General features: G+C 42.3%; 1 protein-coding gene across 1 annotated transcript in view; it reads left to right on the plus strand.

The window, feature by feature from the left end:
- The window catches only part of LOC147638902 (uncharacterized), a 30,270-nt gene that overhangs the window by 434 nt on the left and 5,400 nt on the right, over positions 1-24,436 (plus strand). Inside the window, exon 1 of the mRNA XM_086792873.1 lies at positions 1-161. This exon is cut by the window's left edge and continues 434 nt beyond it. Coding sequence (XP_086648999.1) covers positions 1-161 — 161 coding nt within the window. The remainder of the gene's footprint in view (positions 162-24,436) is intronic.

Consider the following 24,436-nt stretch of genomic DNA (forward strand, 5'->3'; position numbering starts at 1 on the left):
ACCTCTTAATCTAAACACACTTCTAGCTTATGCAGACGAAGAGAAGGATGGTCATGTGATAACGTATGAAAAATGGTCAAAGCACAGACTGGACAGGCATACAATTGTGCTTACCGAGGACTCCTCCAAATCCCCAAGGCATCATGATGACATCTCAAAAGGTAAAGCACAAGTAATTAAGGGTTCGACAGAAGTTCATGTAATGAAAGAAGAAACTCCAATGTCTCAAGAGTAGACTTTACTAGCAGCAGCAAGGATGCCTATACCATTGTATGACCCTACGAAAGGAGCAACGGAGGCTGAAGTGAAGACAACATGCATAGAGTAATGGTTGGGTAAAATCTAAGTGAAGTAGGAAAAGAGAGCTCGACAACTGTATGGTGAACTCTTAGAATGAGGAGATTCAAGCAAAGTGGCCAAGATGGGTAGGAGGTATGCACATGCCTTTGAGGATTCTATTAAGGCCCAGTAGGAAACCTTCTAGCAGTCCGGTAGTATTGAAGAATGCTATAAGCGATATAGAGCATGCAACCATAAATCTCAACACTTTAGTATTGCTACGAGATGAAGGATAGGAAGCATTGCAAGAGGTTGCTGGAGGTGAGGTGTCCAACCAAGGTATGGAGCGTCACAGGTTAGAGGAGAAAATTTCATTTTTGTAATTTTTTTTTTGGAAAAAGCTAAATATGACGATGACCGTTATGAAGGAATTCTTTGAGGTGAAGTTTAAAAGAGGAAGAGACCAGGAGGATAGAAAGTGGAATTTCTTACATTTCAAACTACAACACTATGTGCGCAGAACATGATCACTTGCAAACTAAGCTTGAAGAGTTAAGGGAAGCAGGAGATGCAGTGAAGCAAGTAGATCTCTTATAAGTGGATAACAGGGAATTAGAGAAAGCTATACAGGTGATGCAAAAATAGTTGGAAGTGGCAAAATAGATGGCAAAAGTGAAGCTATAGGGCAGGATACAACCTACTGTGGGACCAGGTGTAGAGTCCACACTTTTCTCTTAGAGGATACCCCAACACAAAAAGGGATTGAGAGGTTAAAGGCTTTACTTGATGCTAGTCATCTAGAAAATTCATCCCTTATTCTTAGCACTTAAGTCATAAAAAGACAACATGGCAACAAGTCCAGAGAAGGCAGACAAAGGAAAAGATAAACTGCATAAGACATTTCCCACACCATCGAACGATGAGTTCTCGCATTGAGTAAGACCATCTACTCTAGATAAATGGGTTAAAAGTATGACAGATCGGGAGATGCATATGACCATGTTGCATCCTTCCAACAAGTTGTTTAAGCAAAACAAGTTAGAACAAGTTACGGACGAACACACACAGATAGAGGAATTTGGGCTTACGCTTGAGGGTGAAGCTTTGTCTTAGTTTCAAAAAGACTTTATCATGGCTTTCTCTAAAATGGGGATAAAACATAACGCAATTTCTCTTATCTATTCTTTCAAGTAGAAAGAGCATGAACTAGTGTGAGAGACTGTGCAAATTGGCTTAAGCAATATATCATGAGATGTCCAATAGATGAAAAACCTAGCTAGGCAAGATTGATATCAATCTTCCTAGAGGGCTTGAGAAACAAAACCTTGCATGCTCATTTATTTGCAAAGAAGCACATAAGTTTCAATGAGTGTTTCTTGGATGCCATGGATTACGATGATAATTTTGACATGCCAAGTGTCACAAGTCATGGCAACCAAAGAGTTAATAAGAGAACCTCTAGTAAGGACATAGATTATGCTGTTTGTTGTGTCAAGGAAGTGAATATGAATGAGATAGCTGATACGATATTAAAGCGCACGGGAGAATTGTATTGTCCTCCCGCTAGACCAATGTACACTCAACAAGTGCCCCAAGGGCCTTATAGATGTGGAAAATGTGGCGGAGATCATTAAACAAAGCGCTGCAATATGTATCCTTATGTAGTGGCTAGAACCCCTCCTCCAAGAATGTGGTGTGATGTTTGTAGATGGAATTGTAAGCACATGACTAAGGATTGTAATCGTCTAGCATGCATACAGTGGGGATAAGGCTATTGTAACCCACAACAGTTTAGACCACAAGTTAAAAATGTTGAGAGAGCTCTTGTTCCAACACAAACGGGAGTTCAAGAACAAGCTAGGGAACTCAACCTCCTACGCCTGGTACTACGCCACTGACATATATGGGAGCGAACAAGTATGAGAAAGGACTAGAGATGGTGAGTGCTCAGCCATACTTCTAGGAGGAGGAGCCACCATTGATAGATTTGGGTTCTGAGGCACCAATTGTGCAACCCGAATAGCCAATGTACACAAGCTAGGATATAGACCAGATTTTGTATGTGATCAATCAAGGAAAGTCGATCATCTTGTTAGAGATTTTCCATATAAAGCTGGACAATTCAAGCTGCAGCTAGTCAAGTAACACCTATGTAATTTCCATCTGTACCAAGTTATTTGCAAGGATTTCTCAATCACTCAAATTGTGAAAGATTACCCAGCACAGCCTTTGGGGAGTGGTAATTCTTCTTGGAAAACAATGCTTAACGTTTTTAATGTGATACCATCACATCAAACAACAGAAATTGAAACAAAAACTGGGAATGTTCCATTGAGAGTGGTGACTAGAGCACAAGTGCAAGATGCAATGCAAAAAAAACCCAAGAAAGAAAAGAGAAGTGCCCTAGGCTGAGAGAGTTGGAACAACAAGAGAAATCCAGAAGAAAATACAAATACGTAGACCTAGGAGTAGAAAATCAAAAGCAACAGGAAATCTACAAAAAGCTCTAAGCCTTCTTAGATAATATTGTTGATAAGTTGAAACTAGACGGTAAGATCTAGCCAAGCCCTAAGGTGTCTGATGACATAGCAGTCTCAGAAGTGAGTGTGCGTGGATTGATCTTCGTGGAAAATATCAATGAGCCTTGTGATGCCATTCAAAAAGCTTATGGCAGTCGCATCACGGCTTTGACAAAAACCCCAAAAAAGCTATAGGAGTATCCCAATCCACATGAAGAAACGATAAATATAGTTGTGCATTGTGAGGTGCCCGCCCTAACTTAACGCGAAATCGGTGGACAAGCCCCTTGATAGTTAGCTAGGCTGTCTAGGAAATTCCAGTGTGAACGATACTACCTGGGCCTTGCACCGAGTCCCTGGATATGAATCACTGGAGCCTAACCTAGCTCTATCTCGCATGCGCTGGCGTAGTCACCTAGAAGCCATCTATTTCCCATCAACGCACTCGACCCAGCTTCAGACACCTGCGGGAATGTGGAGGTACTACGCTCTTGGTTCAAAATACCACGCCTTTTTTTTAATCTTTCACGGGCACAGTCGATGGTTTAGTACCCTAAGGCGAGGGTCTTAAGCTACTCGACTTAGCGTATAAAAAATGTTGGAAATCCACCCGACTTATTGGGTCCACTTGTTCATAGATATGGTGCCACGTCGGGGCGACCAATCTCCCGCTTTTCACCCTGCACGTACCCATAACTGTTATCTAATTACTACCGCACACTCTTAACAATTAAAGACAGTGTCCCTTAATTAGATTTATCGAACAGTGTTCTTTAAGACAACCCCTTCAACTAGGTGAATACAAGTTAATACATTGTCTAAAAATCACCTACTTTTCATTAAAAAGATTGTATCTTAAAAGATATTTACATTGTTCACATCCAAGGGATCCCCATCCTTAGAAAAGGAGTGATCCTCACTTGTCCAAAAAGAAAACAAACAAACAAGCCGGGTTATCTAAAATCCTGATGCGCGATCTCGCTATCCACGATGATGCATCTAGAACCAAGGAACCCCCATCTTAACTAGATGTGATTGCCGCTTGGTGGGCACTTATTGTCACCACTGACCTCTTCGCCCAAGAAATTCGGCAGCTCATCCACCTCCGCAAGGCTAGACATCATGAGGTAGGCTAAGGTCTAAAGTTAAAGGTAACCTAAGACTTTGGCACTCGCGCGACGTATCTCGTCGTTCGGAGTGCCTCGACCACAAAGTCGGTTACAGGCATCCGTCTGAACAACAAAAAGTTTTCAATAACCTCCTTTGAAAAGGGTTTAACTTAAAAATTAACAAGTCATTGAAATGACAATTACTGCAAGGCATGTTTTAGAATACATTCTGGAAAGTTGCGGGAAAGTACCATGGAGGGAAGTGTAAACTTAGGGCGCAAATGGATGTTAGCCACCAAGTGCAATATTGATTGGGCAACCAGGCCAGTTACAACGCAAGAATCCGCTCTCGATCTGATCGCTCAAAATCTTGCACCTAAGTTATCAACTCTGGACAAAATGCTAGATAACAAAAAATCACAAAGTCCAGTGGCAAAACCATCTTTGATTGTTTGCCACCCCTCTAACACTTCAACGCCAAGAGTAGAAACAGGCAGTGTGGTCTCCAAGGCTCCGCTTACTATGCCAAAGAGTACATACAAATGGGTCCCAAAAGCTTCATTAACAGCTACTACCCCTGCTCAATCTCATTCAGCCAAGAAGCCTCGTAGAAGGAAAGCAGCTACCCACCCGAGAAAGGACAATATAACATCACGATGGATCCCTAAAAAATTATTAGTAGCCCAAGGGTACTACGAGGGGAATGACCAGATTTGGGTCCCTAAACATAAGCTGAATCCCTCTACATCACCTATAAAACCTTGCAAACCAAATGTCGCCACCCCAACGACAATTCAAGACCGTGGTAAGGGAAAGGTAACAGAGTGCTCCGCAGCACTTGTTCCAGAGCTAGTTTGGATTCCCAAACGATATCGATCAATACCACCTAGCTCAAGAAGGGGGGAGCCACATGAAGCTTCTAGTTCCTCATGCCAGGCACACGTTGATATAGAAGTTTCTTCATGCTCTACACCTACTCTTGTCAACACCCAACAAGAAATCGATGAGTCTATGTCTCCCCTTATAAAAGTATTGTCGGAAACCATTTCTTCCATTCGTTCATGGGAGCGTACACTACCATCTTTGCAATTTGATGTGGCCACAAGGATCATAAAAAGCTATCTGTCCACATCACCACCTATGGACAAATTGGTTCCAAGAGGCTGCAACATCATTGCAGAAAGTATGATCTACCCAAGGAAAGGGGGAGCATGTACTCATGCTCGACATTCTATTGCTTCCTCCCTAACCTTCTCCCCTGACCATGTAATTGCCAAATTCTAGGGATGTATATATATAGCTTCATACACAGAAAAGAAAATAAAAGAAAAGAAAAACAAAAAATAGTAAAAAGAGCAAGAGCATATTAAGAGGAGAAATATCCGTATGCAATAAAAAATTAGATTGACCTGTCATAAACCTACTGATGCTATATCTGTGTTTGCAGATATGGCAGATACACGAGTATCACACATTTCATCCACTCCCACCTTTGGTGAGAGGTATCATCTGTACCTTTCTCGGATATTTCATATGTGCTATCCTGTAATTAAAACCGAATTAGATCATATATATGTACTAGCCAGAGAGGAAAATGTTGAGGAATTAGAATGGCTAATATGCCTATTGACCGTGACTGACTCCTACTCTGTAGAGGACATATCCCCGATAGCCCAAGACTTTCCTTTTCCACAAGATGACTATCCTCGCATGGTTACATTCTTGATGAGTTTATGTGGATGGGAAAACGAAAACGATATATCTGACGACGATGAATGGACGGATGAAACTCATGGCACTACTGAGGCTGACTTTATTTGTTTGGATGATGCGGATAGAGGCTTAGCCTTAGGGCTAGAGCCAGGACTCTACAACATCCTCTTACCATATCCTCAGTAGTAGTGTGGTGACTGGTAGGTAGGTTAGTGTTTTCAAGTTGTTTCTAGTTTGGAGTCCTTAAACGAGTCTTTAATTCTTCACACTGATGTGCCTCTTGAGGTATAGTGCTTGTTAGTTGATTGTACAGGTTGAAAAGTTTGGGTTGGTTCGCTTCCAAGTCCTGAGACTGCCACAATGTTTATCAAAATATATCTACATCCAATCACAAGCTGTCTCATCAAATCAAGGAGATCTCTAATTTCAGGTGTAATTCTTCCATGTCCACTCTCTTTCGTTTTTACTGTTCAATTAATTGCATGAACTATATTACATGACCACATGGAACTTGTCAAAGCACTACTTAGTTTTTGAAGTTGCCTGACATGTTAGTGTAAATCCTTAATGAGTTTAATCTTATTGGATATATTCTTGAGAATGCATGCAGTCTTTAGTTAACCCTGGAATATGATTGTCTTAGGTCTAGGGTCAAACCATCTTAATGTTTGACACCTGGCCATGTGTGTGTTGACCTCTAAGACATAGCTTTTACCCCTTGGTCGAAAGGATGTAAGAACACATTATAGTTCAGGAACGAAGATCAAAAGCAATAAATTAAAAAAAAAGCCTACAATAAATGGCAATGCAAGTCTATTATGTGCTCTAATGTTGGCCTATTGCCTTATTGACACTTGGTAGGCGAGGAGTAGTCTACTCTAGACCGATGCCCTGGGTTGGTAGGGGGTAGCCTTGCCTAAGGTGAACTAATAGATTCCTGGAGAATGCCTTGTGTTAAACATGGTACCAGGATCGATGTTAGTTTTGCCTTAGGGAGGTCGCCATTGTGTGTAAAAATTGTCACGTGCATAAAGAAATAAAGGCAAAAGGCTCCTGTAACTCTGATGTTTCTTGTGTCCCTAGGCTCGTGGTATTAACTTGTTCTTAGAGTCGACACGTTGTGGTCATCTGTTTATTTATTATGCTTGGTTATTTTTCCTGACTTAGGTCAGTTATAAACCTTGATTAATCTTTGACACCTTGCTAACTCTTGATTTACTTTCAATAATTTTAAACTCCTGTTAATTTGCTACACTAGCTCATTCATGTGACCCCTTAAACTAAGTTCTCATAGGAACATCCATTGTGGTCTAACATGCTTAAATTTATTACACTTTATATCTTTTGAATTCTAGCATACTTTCACTCTACTTCCCTATTTTGCAGATGGTCTACCACAACAAACCCTATCGAGCTTACCATACCATAGCTTCCTAGGATGGAATCTACATCAGGAAAGGGGGCATGTTAACCTATGACGGACATTGAGACGTACTATGTTTTACGTCATGTAATTAATTTAAGTACTCTAAGTCATGGGCCAGGCTTGTCGGCACCACATGTAAAGGGTAAAGGGATTGGGTGATCGTCGATGAGAGGCACACCTTGAATATCAGTAGGATAAGGGTTAGGATCGGCTAGCCATGTATGGGCGCCCATGTGTGAACGGCTAAGTCACCTATAAGAGTCAAATGTAACCCTAAAACTCTCATTCTCAACATGTGGAATACAAAGTGTGCTCTTGCCTTATCTTCTCGGTCCCCTTCTCCTGTGTGTGTGTGTGTGTGTTAGAGAGAGAGAGAGAGAGAGAGAGAGCGATCGAGCACTGTGTGGCGGCACGACGATAACGAGGCAGTAGAGCGACGACGGTGGCTCCTTCTTCACAGCGACGTGAGAATCCTTCACGACGGCGGTTTGAGCGGTTAGTGACACACCTTTGCTTTCTGTTTGAGCTTGCTAGTTTCTGGTTGTATGCTTGCAGTCATTCGTGGCTCGCATACGATGTTCGGCAAGTCTCGAGCTCCCGCTCAAACTGTCATCGTGAAGGATTCTCGCATCATTGTGAAGAAGGAGCCACCGTCGCCGCTGCTGTTGCCGCTCTACCGCCTCGCCATAGCCGTGCTGCCACACACTGCTTGATCACTCTCTCTCTCTCTCTCTCTCACACACACACACAGGAGAAGGGGATCGAGGAGATAAGGCAAGAGCACACTTTGTATTCCACACATTGAGAATGAGAGTTTTAGGGTTACATTTGACTCTTATAGGTGACTTAGTCATTCACACATGGACGCCCATACATGGCCGGCCGATCCTAACCCTTATCCTACTGATGGGTGCCCATGTGTGAATAGCTAAGTCACCTATAAGAGTCAAATGTGCGCTTTTACCGCACGAGTCAAAGCTGGGGACTTGCCGAACACCGTATGCGAGCCACGAATGGCTGCAAGCATACAACCAGAAACTAGCAAGCTCAAACAAAAAGCAAAGGTGTGTCACTCACCGCTCAAACCGCTGTCGTGAAGGATTCTCACGTCGCTGTGAAGGAGCCGTCGTCGTCGCTCGATTGCCTCGCCACCGTCGTGCCGCCACACAGTGCTCGATTGCTCTCTCTCTCTCTCTCTCTCACACACACGCACACACAGGAGAAGGGGACCGAGAAGATAAGGCAAGAGCACACTTTGTATTCCACATGTTGAGAATGAGAGTTTTAGGGTTACATTTGACTTTTATAGGTGACTTAGCCGTTCACACATGGATCCCCATACATGGCCCACCGATCCTAACCCTTATCCTACTGATATTCAAGGTGCGCCTCTCATCGGTGATCACCCAATCCCTTTACCCTTTACATGTGGTGCCGACAAGCCCGGCCCATGACTTAGAGTACTTAAATTAATTACATGACGTAAAACATAGTACGTCTCAATGTCTGTCATAGGTTAACACGTTGACATGCATGTCTTAGACATTACATTTCAAGTCAAAAAAGAGACCGAAACGCCTTGGGTATGCGCCAAAAAGAAAACTCTCTCTCTCTCTCTCTCTCTTGCAAAGTGTGTGTGTGTGTGTAAAGACAAATAAGCACGTACATTAATTTCTTATGCACTCACATATATGCTAATATTAGCATATATGTGCATAAAACAACAAGCTTGCATAATTTCAATTAATAATTACAAGATCTGCAATCTAGGACACGTGGGAGAAACAAACCTACACACACATTGCATACATTAGTAATAGATTCACATACACAAGCTCTCTCAGGAGCGAAGATCAAAAGCAATAAATTAAAAAAAAAACCTACAATAAATGGCAATGCAAGTCTATTATGTGCTCTAATGTTGGCCTATTGCCTTATTGACACTTGGTAGGCGAGGAGTAGTCTACTCTAGACCGATGCCCTGGGTTGGTAGGGGGTAGCCTTGCCTAAAGTGAACTAATAGATTCCTGGAGAATGCCTTGTGTTAAACATGGTACTAGGATCGATGTTAGTTTTGCCTTAAGGAGGTCGCCATTGTGTGTAAAAATTATCACGTGCATAAAGAAATAAAGGCAAAAGGCTCTTGTAACTCTGATGTTTCTTGTGTCCCTAGGCTCGTGGTATTAACTTGTTCTTAGAGTCGACACGTTGTGGTCATCTGTTTATTTATTAAGGTTGGTTATTTTTCCTGACTTAGGCCAGTTATAAACCTTGATTAACCTTTGACACCTTGCTAACTCTTGATTTACTTTCAATAATTTTAAACTCCTGTTAATTTGCTACACTAGCTCATTCATGTGACCCCTTAAACTAAGTTCTCATAGGAACATCCATTGTGGTCTAACATACTTAAATTTATTACACTTTATATCTTTTGAATTCTTGCATACTTTCACTCTACTTCCCTATTTTGCAGATGGTCTACCACAACAAACCCTATCGAGCTTACCATACCATAGCTTCCGAGGACGGAATCTACATCAGGAAAGGGGGCATGTTAACCTATGATGGACATTGAGACGTACTATGTTTTACGTCATGTAATTAATTTAAGTACTCTGAGTCATGGGCCGGGCTTGTCGGCACCACATGTAAAGGGTAAAGGGATTGGGTGATCGTCGATGAGAGGCACACCTTGAATATCAGTAGGATAAGGGTTAGGATCGGCTGGCCATGTATGGGCACCCATGTGTGAACGGCTAAGTCACCTATAAGAGTCAAATGTAACCCTAAAACTCTCATTCTCAACGTGTGGAATACAAAGTGTGCTCTTGCCTTATCTTCTCGGTCCCCTTCTCCTGTGTGTGTGTGTGTGAGAGAGAGAGAGAGAGAGAGAGAGAGCGATCGAGCACTGTGTGGCGGCACGGCGGTAACGAGGCGGTAGAGCGACGACGGTGGCTCCTTCTTCACAGCGACGTGAGAATCCTTCACGACGGCGGTTTGAGCGGTTAGTGACACACCTTTGCTTTCTGTTTGAGCTTGCTAGTTTCTGGTTTTATGCTTGCAGCCATTCGTGGCTCGCATATGGTGTTCGGCAAGTCCTGAGCTCCTGCTCAAACTGTCGTCGTGAAGGATTCTTGCATCATTGTGAAGAAGGAGCCACCGTCGCCGCGACCATTGCCGCTCTACCGCCTCGCCACAACCGTGCTGCCATACACTGCTTGATCACTCTCTCTCTCTCTCTCTCTCTCTCTCTCTCTCACACACACACACACAGAGAGGAGAAGGGGACAGGAGAAGGGGACCGAGAAGATAAGGCAAGAGCACACTTTGTATTCCACACATTGAGAATGAGAGTTTTAGGGTTACATTTGACTCTTATAGGTGACTTAGTCGTTCACACATGGACGCCCATACATGGCCGGCCGATCCTAACCCTTATCCTACTGATGGGTGACCATGTGTGAACGGCTAAGTCACCTATAAGAGTCAAATGTGCGCTTTTACCATACGAGTCGGAGCTGGGGACTTGCCGAACACCGTATGCGAGCCACGAATGGCTGCAAGCATACAACCAGAAACTAGCAAGCTCAAACAGAAAGCAAAGCTGTGTCACTCACCGCTCAAATCGCTGTCGTGAAGGATTCTCGCGTCGCTGTGAAGGAGCCATCGTCGCCGCTCTATTGCCTCGCCACCGCCGTGCCGCCACACAGTGCTCGATCGCTCTCTCTCTCTCTCGCTCACACACACACACACACAGGAGAAGGGGACCGAGAAGATAAGACAAGAGCACACTTTTTATTCCACATGTTGAGAATGAGAGTTTTAGGGTTACATTTGACTCTTATAGGTGACTAAGCCGTTCACACATGGATCCCCATACATGGCCGACCGATCCTAACCCTTATCCTACTGATATTCAAGGTGCGCCTCTCATCGGTGATCACCCAATCCCTTTACCCTTTACATGTGGTGCCGACAAGCCCGGCCCATGACTCAGAGTACTTAAATTAATTACATGACGTAAAACATAGTACACGTCTCAATGTCCGTCATAGGTTAACACGTTGACATGCATGTCTTAGACATTACATTTCAAGTCAAAAAAGAGACCGAAATGCCTTGGGTATGTGCCAAAAAGAAAATCTCTCTCTCTCTCTCTCTCTCTCTCGCAAAGTGTGTGTGTGTGTGTGTAAAGACAAATAAGCACGTACATTAATTTCTTATGCACTCACATATATGCTAATATTAGCATATATGTGCATAAAACAACAAGCTTGCATACTCAATTTCAATTAATAATTACAAATTGAGAACAAATTAAAACATAACAAAAAGAGAAGTAATAAAACAACATAATTGGTAATGTGCTTACCTCTCAAATGTGGATTGGATAGTGCATGTTCGAAGCAGATCTGTAAGCTAGGACACACATGGGAGAAACAAACCTACACACACATTGCATACATTAGTAATAGATTCACATACACAAGCTCTCTCACTCTCTACATCTCTCACAACACACACATACAAATCTTCTCTCCATACATAATTAAGAAGGTAAGAAGAAGGATGGAGAGAGGGGAATGAGATATACACACACATCACACATTTACCCTAATCACTCCACACACACACACACACACACATAAGAAGATGAGGAGAGAGGGAGAGGCAAAACGCCATAAGAAGATGAGGAGATGGGGAGAGGCAAACTGCCCAAGGAGAGAGAGAGAGAGAGAGGGAGCTCTACACACACACCACTAATTCTCTCCACACACACACACACACACACACACACACACACAACAAGAGTGGGTTGAATGGAAGAAGGCGAACGCTTGAGGGAGATGGACGCATACCTTGTCTGGATGTTCGACGCCGTGCAAAACAAAGAATAATAGGTTCTCGGCTGTAAAAAAAGTTACGGGCATCGATATATCTGTCGGAATATTCGTCGATATATCCGTCGGTATACGCGTCGGTATATGCATCAATATATGAACTTTTGAAAATTACCCGTCCGACTTTTCGCCTCCAAGTTTAGGACATACATACCAACGTTCGACATTTGTGTCGGTGTTCTAACGTCGGTATGCCCTAAACCTCTAGTAGTGGTGGTGCACTAAATCCCAATGCTCCATGCAGCATGACTAATGGGAAATGTAGTCGTCATTATCCGCATGCCTTCTCTGAATCTACTATGGTGGGTAGCGATGGCTATCCTAATTATATGCGTCGAGGTCATGGTAGGAACATACAAGTGAAAGGAGCTATCATTGACAATCGTTGGATAGTGCCATTTAATCCTTTCCTCCATGAAATACAAGGCACACATCAATGTTAAAGTATGCTCCACAATCACAGCAGTTAAATATTTGTATAGATATGTGTACAAGGGTCATGACAGCAACAATCAGAATGCAGACTGTAAATCATGTAGAAAGGCAAGGAGAACTAGAACATTCAACTGATGGTGTGGTGGATGAGGTCAGTAGGTACTTGGATGAACGTTATGTGTCAGCATTAGAAGCATGCTGGCAAATTTATGAATATGATATGCATGAAGAAAAGCTTGATGTCCAAAGATTACAAGTTCATATTCCCCTACATCATAATGTCATGTTTCGAGATGATGATGATTTGCAGAGTATAATCGATAGAGAAAGAAACAAAAAAACTACCCTTTGCATGTAATGAGTTGCACGATGATGTAAAAGATTTACTTTATAGTGACTTTCCCAGCCGATGGGTTTGGAACACGAGTCTTAAGAAGTGGACTAGAAGAAAGTTAGGCTATATCATCGGTCGCATGTACAACGTTTCTCCATCTGTTTGGTGAGCAAAGGCTGTAAGTCTTTTGATGACTTCCACACTTTTGATGGGCAAGTCTATCCTACTTTCAAGGGAGCATGCATAGCTAGAGGTTTATTGGAAAGTGATGAAGAATGGTTTATTGGAAAGTAATGAAGAATGGTTTATATGTATGCAAGAGGCCGCTCATCAAACCGGATCGCAATTGAGACACCTATTTGTCACAATTTTGGTGTTTTGTGAGCCAGCCTCTCCTGGCCTTTCTGTGGGCAAGATTTTCATCGAAACTTTCGGATGATTTTTTTTCATGCATTACAACTGACTATAGAGAATTTAAATGATCATCAAGTAATGGCAAAGAATGAGGCTCTATTGCATTTAGAATGCATTCTTTAAGCAACATGGCCAAAGGTTGGTTGAGTTTGAGGGAATGCCTCCTGTGGTGGACAGATCAACTGTGTCCATAGTTACAAATGGATAATTACAAGAAGAGAGAAATTTAATGTTGAGTAGTAGGCACAAATTGCTGATCAAATGAAAACAACTCTAAATGATTGTCAATTAGCGGCCTTTAATCAGATTTTGGACGCAGTATATGCAGGTGTTGGTGAAGTGTTTTTTCTCGATAGTCCAGGAGGGTCAAGAAAGACCTTTCTCTATAATTTTTTCCTCTCTCGGTTGCATGGGGAGGGGCATGTTGCTTTGGCATGTGCATCTTCTGGCATTGCAGCCATGCTACTAAGCAATGGTCACATAGCTCATCCACGGTTTAAAATACCATTGGACCTACATGCAGCTAGCACCTATAACATAAAGGTTAGCTTGTAGATGTTGTGAAGCTAGCTAAGCTAATAATATGGGATGAGGCACCCATGACCCATCAATATGCCTTTGAAGCCTTGGACAGGACATAAAGAGACATCATGGGTAGTGATCAGCTTTTTGGTGGAAAGGTCATATTGTTTGGTGGAGATTTTACGTAGATCTTGCCAATTGTTCCAAAGGGAGGATGATAGGACATTGTTAATGCTGCATTATGTCACTCACAAATATCGAGAGACACTACAGTATTGAAGCTTACACAGAACATGCAGGTACTTCAAAATGGTAATAACTTAACAAAGCATGAATTCATACAGTGGGTTCTAGACATTGGCAATGGAATAGAGAGGGAGGGAACAAAAGAAGGTATTGTGTCAATTCCATCAAAAATGCTTTTAGAGAGAGGGCCTATGGAGGACTTGATTAAATGGGTGTATACAGGGCTTCTAATTGTTGTAGATTATGCATCGTATTTTAGAGAGCATGCTATTCTTGCACCTCCAAACCTTGAAGTTGATGCGATCAATAGCAGTGCACTGGATTCCATGCTAGGGGAGAGTAAGCAATACTTCAGTGCAGATTCAGTTAATAACAGTGGTGAAGGATCTTTTTTATATGCAACAGAGTACCTAAACAGTCTTAATCTTGGTGGTGGTTATCCACCTCATCGATTGATTCTGAAAAGAAATGCTCCAATAATTTTATTGCGTAATGTAAATCCTTGAGAGGGATTGTGCAATGGTACTCGATTAATATGCAAGAAATTTGACACAAAGGTGTTAGAGGCGAAAATTATTACTGGGACTAATATTGGAGATAGGGTCTCATTCCAAGAATAACTGTCATTCCACATACATTTTGCAGCTTTTATTTGATATGAGGCGGAGGTAGTTCCCTGTTTGACTCGCATTTGCCCATGACAATAAATAAATCACAAGGCCAAACAATGTCTCTTTTATGATTATACTTGGCAACTCTAGTATTTAGTCAAGGACAGTTATATGTTGCTTTCTCGCGTGTGTGATCATCGAATGCTGTCAAGGTATTTCTTCAAGATACTACTTGCTATGAGACCAATGTGAGTGGTCGAGAGACAGTTTGTACTACCAATGTTGTATATAAGGAAGTTTTACATATGGCAATAAGAAGTACCTAGAAGCAATTTGTTACATGTCTAATTTTTACCATTTACCATCGAGTTTTATTGGTAGACTTGGAAAATATATCAAATGCAATGGCAGTTATCCATTCCAAGATGCTTTACTTCTGAGACAGTGTGTATGTGATTGACCTGATTTGAGAGCTATAGTTTTTTTACCAGAACGTCCTTTCAGTTTATGATCTCTAACTTGGGGGAGGATATCCACCTTATTGCTTGGTTTACAATAAGTAACATTATTTATGCGTAGATCTTAGATGCTTCTAGGTAATTATTTCAGGTATTGTATTGAAGTTATGTGTTCTAATTTTCTGTGTGTCTTTTTGTATGCATGTGTCTCTCTCCTATTAAGCACATCCTTTCCCCTGTCGTATGACAAGACAAGGATGCATGCCAACAGGAGTTTCCATAGCTCTTCGTTCTTTGTTTTATGTATATATTCTAAAAAGTTTTGTTTTGATTTAGGGACAATCATGTATGACATTCTATTCATTTTGGATATGTTGGAGTCGAGGGTTGAAGGTTTACAACCTATATCCATTTTTTGGTATTTATTCATATCTTTTAATGATTTTTTAGTGCATGACATATAAAACTTACATTATTTATAGAGCCACCTCTTTGGTGTGCACCCCTTCGTCATCAACATGTTGCTAGGATTATGATAGATGGCCACAAGGATGGGTGCGTACACTACAAGAAATTCTTTCAAGATTTCCATGTTTGTTTATATAACTTCTTAATTTCTTCTTTGTTTTAGAATTTTGGCCTATGGTGGATTTTTTCATGGTTAAAGTTATGGAGGAGGGCATTGAAAGATATGGGATTAGCGTTCCCAATGAGGAGTTGGGAGTATACTTATTTACAAAAGAGTATGTTTGTGACACTAACTATGACAGAGAGAGATGTGTTGCCTCTTTTGAGGGATTCTCTATACATGAGGCTTGGACCTTATTCCGTACGTACATGATTTTCTCCCTTCGATACGAGTATTTTGTGGCACCGGACAAAGCTCTATTCCAATCTTCATTTGTGTCTAGTAAGATTAACTATAACTATTATAGATTTATGGTAATTTTTTAATTAACATTTTATCAATAATTCTCTCTTTTCTTTGTAGGGTCACGATTGAAGAAGACATCTACACTTGATGGTTAGTGTAGTGGAGATGCGTCGGTCCACTCCACTGACAACAAGTATATCTGTCCTATCACTTTGTCAATTTGTTCCATTAGCTACAACCAACACATACATGTCGAAACATTCAGTTTATGACTTTTATATTTATATCTTTTTTTGTACTATCTATTTTAATCATCGAGGATAGCAGGGACACATGGCAAGACAAGAGAAGAGTGTAGTCATATGTACGCTAGGGAACGAATACTTTGCTTTTTTGTGCTACGGTAAGAGAGAGAGAGAGAGAGAGAGAGAGAGAGAGAGAGAGAGGTACGCTCTTATTTCTTTGGGATTTGATTAATATGGAGCTAGGATTCATACTTCCAAACCTTTGACAATGACCATCCTATTACTTTGCCTATTGGTTCCATTTTCTGAGAAAACCAATTATATACACATGAAGCATGGGTCACAAAAGAAAAGTTCCACAAAATTACCATGTGAGATGACGTGCGAAACATGGGTTAGCCCACTAGTTTGGATTGACCGCCCCTTTTTGAGCTTTATGGTCTGGTGGCAGGTTCACATCTCCTTGTTGTAGATGAGAAGCTTGGTGGCCAAAGCATTGTGCCCACATCTCAAGTAACAATAGTCAATATTTTTTTTATAGTAACTTTAATCGATTTAAATATACCAACGGAAGCTGACGCAAGGCCTGACTTCACCCACTCCCCTATACACCCACACGTCAAACCATTTCACCAACTTCCGCTTGTGCAATAGTCAATACTTCCACAGATGTCAAGTGTAGTAAAGGGGTCAGTGCAATCTCTTCGCCAAGGAGACCAACTGCCCTATCGCGGGACTCGCCCCACTCGGGGTGGCCGTTGGGCTCAGTAGTAGGCGATGAGTGACAGCGGACTGCGTCAAGATTGTTTTTAGTCGGGATCATGATTGAAAGGAAGGGGCTTGTTGTTTGTGGACGAGGCCATTGCCTAGGTAGTGGGGATGGCAACTTAGCTGAGCAAGCAATGCAGCATTTTGTTGACCTTGGACAACGCAGGAAAGGGAGGCGTTTTGATGATAAATTGCTGAAGGACTTGGTAGTCCCTACTCTTGGATGCATAGATGACTTGTTTCTGATCATTGTACCATGTTGCATCATCTTGTCCTCTATTGTAAATAGTAGGTAGTTTCCTTCGCCAAACGAGGTTTGGCTCTTGAGTAAGTGTACATCTTACAGCAAAGGTGTTTGGTAGACCTTGCCACCAGTGTTTGGTAAAAGTGTGTTTCAACTTACAATTGTGCCATTTAGAAATTCAATAATGCCAGTTTTGCGAGCAAGAGGAAAGGGAAAAAAATCCCTTAAAATTTTAAAAAGTTAGTGTAAAAATATAAAAAAGTAGGTCAATTTTATAAAATTTCCTTCTAAGAAAACCTCAAACACGATTTATGTTTAGGAAAATGATTTTTCCCAAACATAGATTGCCACTATTACCATGCACAGCTTTTCCCCACCCTCAAGTACTTCCATAGGGAGTTTTGAGTGCTTGGAAGGACCTGCGGAAGAGTATGTGCTTTGCAAGGCACATGTAAATCGAGTGTGTGCCACCCATCCACAGGAGTATTGCAGAACAGGTTAGTTTTATTTGTACTCTATTTCCTAGTTGCCTTGTAATATATGGGTACTTAATTTCCACTTGGTCTTGTTATATGGCAATTTATGAACTGGTCATGAAGAAAATGGACTTGGATAATAGTTCTTTGGTGTTTATGGGCTATGATGCTCTCACGTAGTGTTGGATCATGGGGTGGAAGCAACTACTCCCTTTGAGAAATTGATAGCTTTGACAACTATTCACGTCTTGGTACATTTTCCTCACGTAATACATGGCTTGTTTGCTGGTATATACCAACACCTAACAAGCGAGGTATTAAATGGTACATGTTTGTGCTATTACTTGGTCACCATTATCCTATTCTGTTGGCACTCCCCTTAAAAACTAGGGGAAGTGATGATGTATTCGTTGAGCTCTTTGGATTTGTGTCTTCAACTCCCGTGTTCAAGACTATGACGTGGTTGGGAAGATTGCTTTTCTAAACAAAGTTGAATGAGCATGTCATGGCATGGAGATTAGATTTTGGTTCCAATTTTCCCCTTATCAAAGAGATACTCTTGAATGTTATCTACTTGTGTTTTTAGAAAGTAATGGAAACCTAACCTTATGCTAAATTAATTTATCTGCACAAATAATCTAATTAATTTATCTGCAGTTTTGATCAAAGGAAAGAGTGAAAGAGTGTAAGCTACATCATGATTCACAAGAAAACCAAATTAATGTTGATCAAGTCTTTTTTTCCAATTTTTCCTTGCACGTTCATCAAAAAATCAGCTCTTCCACCACGTGCCCTTGACATTGAGCTTTTCTATAGTAAAGAGTAAAAGGGCATTGTCAATATCGGGCAGAAACTGGGGTCTAAGAAATGTGAAACTAGCTCCATTGTGCTGGGACCTAATCAACCTCATGCATGTAGAGCCAGGTCATAAGCAGCGTCAAGGTGAGACTTGAAATCAAGGATGGAAGTGGGTTTGCAGACACAGAGATTGTGGCAGGCACACGCGAGCATTGACAATTCATTAGCATGTGATGCAATGGGCCTATAATGCATGGGCCACTCTTTGAGGTGTTTTTATGGCAAGTATGTTCATCTAGGTTTATTGATAACATATATGCAGTCTGCAACCTAGCTCTAATACCACTAAAAGCATAATATGATTTTTGATGGAAATTGAGTATTAATCTCTCAAATACACACTCACATCAACATCTAGAATTCAAGAGTTTTACGGTGATAGATTAAATGCATATTTCTTCACAATACTTTAGCCTGTAAAGATGATTAACATTAATTAAATGAATTTACAAAGATGAGAGAGAAAATGAGAGTCGACATAGATTGGGTTAAGATCTCCCCCTCATGCATGTGGGCGAAACATCCCATGCATGAGTATTTGTATGTACTAGTGGCTTGACCCGTCCCTAATGGGCAAGAGTAGCCCACTACTAAGCAAGGGTGGAATAGCATCTATGTGGTAGTGGATAGATTAACAAAGGCGGCTCATTTCATACCCACAAAGGTGAAATATACAGTTTCTATGGTGGCTCAAGAATTTATGAAGAATGTGTTTAGGTTGCATGGAATGCCTAAGTAAGTGGTGAGTGATAGGGAACACCAACAATATGGATGTCCAATGCACTTCTCACAATGGTACCCAAACCTTCTACTAGGAAGATAAATCAGCTAAAGATGGCCAGCTCATCATCCATGTCTTGGTGTCTACTTTGTCACATACCTGCATTGTGGCGCTCCTGAGTCGAAGCTCCAGCCTTGCTAAGTAGCATCCTCACGTGAAAACAGTGGCCCTGCCATAAACTTTGTTAGAGAGGAGGTGTTGGAGAGATCATCACAAGCCCCTTCAACTTCAAGCCTAGCAAGGTTTCAACCCTCTACGTGTCGCACAGAGATGTTCACATGTGTGTAGCCGGGGACACACATTACTAGCATATTCCTCTCAGAAACCACCATCCTCGTCTCCTATTGAAAATCCACCTGAGCATAAAACCCCATATCTAAAAAACCAACTTTTCAATATTCTTCTGACATTATGCCACATTCCCCCATCTTATTCATATAAACCTCCTAGCTCAGGCTCAAGCCCTTCATATAAGTCACATGGTCTCCCTCGAGCAGCTCTAACCCCTCTAAACATTGCCCTCTTGGCAGCAATTTCAGCATCAGTTGTTGCAGCATCTTCCACATGCAAGTTTTAATTTTCGGCATTCTTTCAGCTGGCAGAATGATTAGTATTCAAAATCAACTTTTCAAATTTGATTCTTCAATTATTTGCCATATTGGCCGTTGTTCACATGGCCATGATCACATGAAATTTTTTTGGTCCTGCAAGGTGTGGAAATTTGATTTTCCATCCGGTCAAAAAAGGTGGTTTCAGTAATCTAAGAATAGCAGCAGCAAGCGTACGGTAAATTAAGAATAGTAGCAGCGCGGATGGGAAGGTTGAGATGTCATGAAAGTTGGCAAATTAGCACCCTCGAAAGCCAGTAAATCTGTGAATTCTGAGCGACTCCCCTTGCTCTGCATTGAGGCCAAAGCATGCAAGCACACAGCTCCAAAAAGGACTGAGCTGGCTGCCCTCCTTGTCGAATGCCATCTTTAGCAATTCAGTGCTGCTTCAACTGAGCACACAGTGCTCTGCCTCTCTCCAAAGCCTACAATCGGCCTTCGCTACCAACCCGAAAATCACTATACACTGTGTGCGCAGTGATGGAGGACCCCGATTATGTTAAGAGGAGACATGCTTGGTGGAGGAGACTCCCAAATGTGCGCACAAAAGGTCATGACTAACCTTGAAAGCATGAGATCCCAAAGCTGGCCATTCCCACAAATCAATTGCTGCTGAGAGGACAGGGAGAAGCAACGGATTACAAGTGGCCTTGACTTTTCTGCCTCTGCAGCATTACCATTGTGTGTGAGTTAATTCGGAAAGAGAGGCTTTGCATCTCTATGCACTTCTGCAGGCCAAGGGACTTCATTTTTGTCGCAAGCGATGGATGCGACCGACCTCGCACCATATTCTCACCTTTTGCAAGATTTTACATCTGTAGCTTTTGCTATGTTGCCATCGTCCCCACTATCGTGTTCTCCATATTCTCTTGAACCTCTTTCTCGACTACAGGATGCATCAAATCAAATGTATGGAATAAGAAACCCCAAGTAACCTCTGCTGTGGCAACTGTGGACATAATGAGATAAGGGGTGGGTAGAGTGTCAAGCAAGCATGTCACATACAACCACCATGTCTAGCAGCACCCTGCTCTATTTGTGGTCGCTATCATTATTGAAGAAATGTTAGTAGCTGAATTTGCCATGACATAGTTGTTGCTGGTCTTTCATGCTTTTTGCACACAGCTTCCTTAGCAATTGAATGTTAATTATGCTTTGCAATTGTTTCCCTACTTATGTAGAGAGTATCTCTACAGTCTCAGTGAGCTGAAGCCAATTACATGATTCAATGCATCATTTTGAGGTTGCTCTTCCTTGTTTTTAGTATGAGCTTGCTAGCAGCTCCCTCGGCTTCTCATGTCTGGAGTGTTTCTTCCTGAGTAGCATAAACGTGCTATGTAACACACAAAAGTATTGAATTCAAACTTGTGCTAGTTGCCCTCGTGTCACACCAACTCTTGGCTTGACTATTTCTTTTTGGTTGCATGGTTATTGGCCTTTGTTCCAGGTTTGTTCCTGTTCATCAATTGTTATCAGAAGCTCAGTTGGTGTAAACCTATTTAAACAGAATTTTGTCTGTGTGAAACTTCTATTCTCGGCTGCCATGTCTCTCTTTCGAACACTTGCAAAGTTGAAGATCTTGATATGTTTTCTAAGTAGGATTCTTGAGTTTGGAAGAGGCTTCTAGATGTTGAGTTCTAAGCCAGGGCATTGCGGGGCCTTCATGGAAAAATAGAATCTGCTGTCATGCACCAGTTTATTGGATGGCTTGGGTCTGCCAAAACCACATACTGATGCTACAAATGCATTGCTTTGTTTCCAGAAACCCGAAAATTACTTTTTGACTTTGAAAGATATGTTGATGTTTGTCTAGATGCCACATTCTCATTCCAGGTAATGCTCCCTTCACTAGACAAGGCCTTCTCATTGTTGTGGTTTGGAGGAACATGCTGCTTCTTTCTCCTTCTCATTGTTGTGTTGCACTCATGCGGGCCATCTCTCTCTCTCTCTCTCTCTCTCTCTCTCTCTCTCTCTCTCTCTCACACACACACGCGCGCGCACACACACACACACACATAGGACGCTGTGAGCTAGAAGGCTGATGGCGACGAGGCACAACACATGGCAATGCTATTGCGAAGGCAGCATGGGGCATTGCGGCAGTAGTGAACTGAACCAATGCTGGGTGCTTAATAGGCATACGATTGTGCACGTGCAAGGAAGAGGGTTATGAATCTATGAATGCATAGGGTGGTGCTTGGAGAAATTGTTGCTCATCTTGGCCCCATGACCTGTGCTTCAGCGTCGAATCTTGGTCTCCTTCTCACAACTAGCCTTAGTTGCTTCTGATCGTGGTGGTGGACCATGAGGACTGCATGTTTCAAAGGCTGTAATATAGTAGCCTCTCCTATTCGTCATGCTCTGTTTCTTAAGCAGCCAGAGCATTTGCATAGCTAGTGCGAGAGCTGGCAGTACCAATTCAAAAGTGGTGGACGCAGATTTGGCAGCATTGGTTGCAATGAACGCTGCTCTCATAGACCACAAGGGCATTGGTCGGCATCAAGTGCAACGCTTGGTGTGTCATTACGTTATGGATCTAGGGGGACACCAGGAAATTGGCTAGCTCTCTTCTCTAATAAGGCATCTCACTTTTAGGAGTTTCTTTGCAAAGCCATAAGGCAACTCTCATCTTCAGGAGAGCAAACCTACAAAAATAAGAGGAATTTGGTGTAAAATCTTTTGACTCATGTATGACTTCAGCACCACTTCCTCTACATGTCCCGCTTGGTCAACTTTTCCCAACTTGTCTAAGGTCTTGACTCTTTGTAGATCAGTTGTGTTGTAGTTCCATCCCTAATAACACAATGTCCTCATAGTGCAATCTCCTCTGCAATGCTGGCCACACCATACAGCAAATGCTCCAAATGTCAAAATCGTCAACTAATGCCATGCAACTCCAATCATTGTAAGTGGACCTTTGTCATGGGCCCCAGGATCGGGGTCCTGGACATCGGGCCGCAATGCGTCCCATCATGCTAATATATGATATAGCTCGGCTCCATCAGTCGTCGTTGAGCGCGTCATAGCGCGATATAACCTTGTCCGGTCGTCACACCCTTCTCATGATACCCGTCTCCATGGCCTCGTGGTCTCGAGTCCATCCATCCATCTCGAATCCATGATCCAACCGGCCCGGCCTCATCGGCATGTCCGCTCGGCACGACTCGCCATCCCAGCGGCTTTGCCGTTTCCACCATTTTTCCTTCCGTCAGTTCCATTTCCACTTTGGCATGATCTCCCTCAAGGTGGGGAGGGCATCCCCCGAGGCACATGGCACCTATTAACCCCCATGGCAACCAGGGAGACCTAATGTGCCTACCCAGTGCGTGAGTGCGTTCTAGTTTGCCTAGATATGGGTCCATGTTTCGCCGCTCCTTACATTTCCTCCCCATATAGATGCATGATTTTCGGTGCGGTCAAGCATACCCCCAAAGCCCCATGGGTCTTGGGTTGGTTTCCCGACCTCACATACACCCCCCCTTTATAGAATTGACGTCCTCGTCGTCAATTGATTTTCAAACTAGGAGGGAGTGCCTTTGTAGTATCATGTTTAGTATATTCTCCAACAAGTGCCTACAACTAAGAAAAAAGAAAGCGAGAGGTCTTAACCTTGCTTTATAGCCCATGAGCAAAGTCAGTGTCTAACCCGTTACAACAACTATGCATATTTTTAGATTTTTATCTATCTTTGTGGCCTAGATTTCAAGCCGCTCGAGAGTCCCCCGAATCCCCAATGTGCAAGGTACCAAACTGCTACATTGGTCCCCGCTTGACTCCTGTCTGAGCCGAATGTGGAGTCCTTCAAGACAACGCAGCACTTGCCTATTTCTCCTGAATCAAGTATGTTCTGGCCTTCTTGATTGTCCCTTTCTCAAGAGTTTCCAAAGATATTCCCATCTTCAAGGAGGTCGACCCCATTGATTTTCATAACCCTGTTTTCACTTGGCGTCTCATCACACCAATCTAATCATCTGCCATTCCAATCCATGTTGTCGACATTGTTGAGGACAAGGTTTTCCTGGTCAAGCCAAGCCCTAGTTGTCTTGACACCAAGATAAGCTTTGCATGTTCTTTTTCCATTGATCCTTTGAACCTGTGGGTTGTGGTGAGCCTATAGCTCTGCTATTACCCATGTGCGCTAAGGTGCTGAATCCATCTCGGACATGAGTTGTAGAACCTTACTAACGCTAGCTTGGCCTATGCACTGATTCTTGTCCTGTCTATCTCCTGCAACCATGTGTAGGTTCTTTTGACCATTGTGTGATGATTAACCTGCTTATGATTTTTGCAATACGATCCTTGAGCTTGAGTTTGCTCTAGCCTTCATGACACCATGTTGGCCTTTACATAATCTCTCACCTTTGGAAGTTGCACCCTTGTAACTGTGAGCCGTGATGCTTGAATGTTTGTTTGCTCATACTGCATGAGCCTAGTTGCTCGGATGTTGAAGCTTGAGGACACAAGTAGCTTAGTAGGCTAATCCCAAGTCACCTATTTGATTTGTCTTCGAGCCTTTGAGTACCTGTTATGCATCTTGTTTGCCCTTTGAACGGCTAAGTATAGATGCTGCCAACAACAAAACCCAAGTGTTGTCTTGGAATCCAATGAACAC

This window comes from Cibotium barometz, chromosome 4 (genome assembly GCF_041138505.1).
Source record: "Cibotium barometz isolate CiBa-2024 chromosome 4, ASM4113850v1, whole genome shotgun sequence".
Taxonomy (NCBI): domain Eukaryota; kingdom Viridiplantae; phylum Streptophyta; class Polypodiopsida; order Cyatheales; family Cibotiaceae; genus Cibotium; species Cibotium barometz.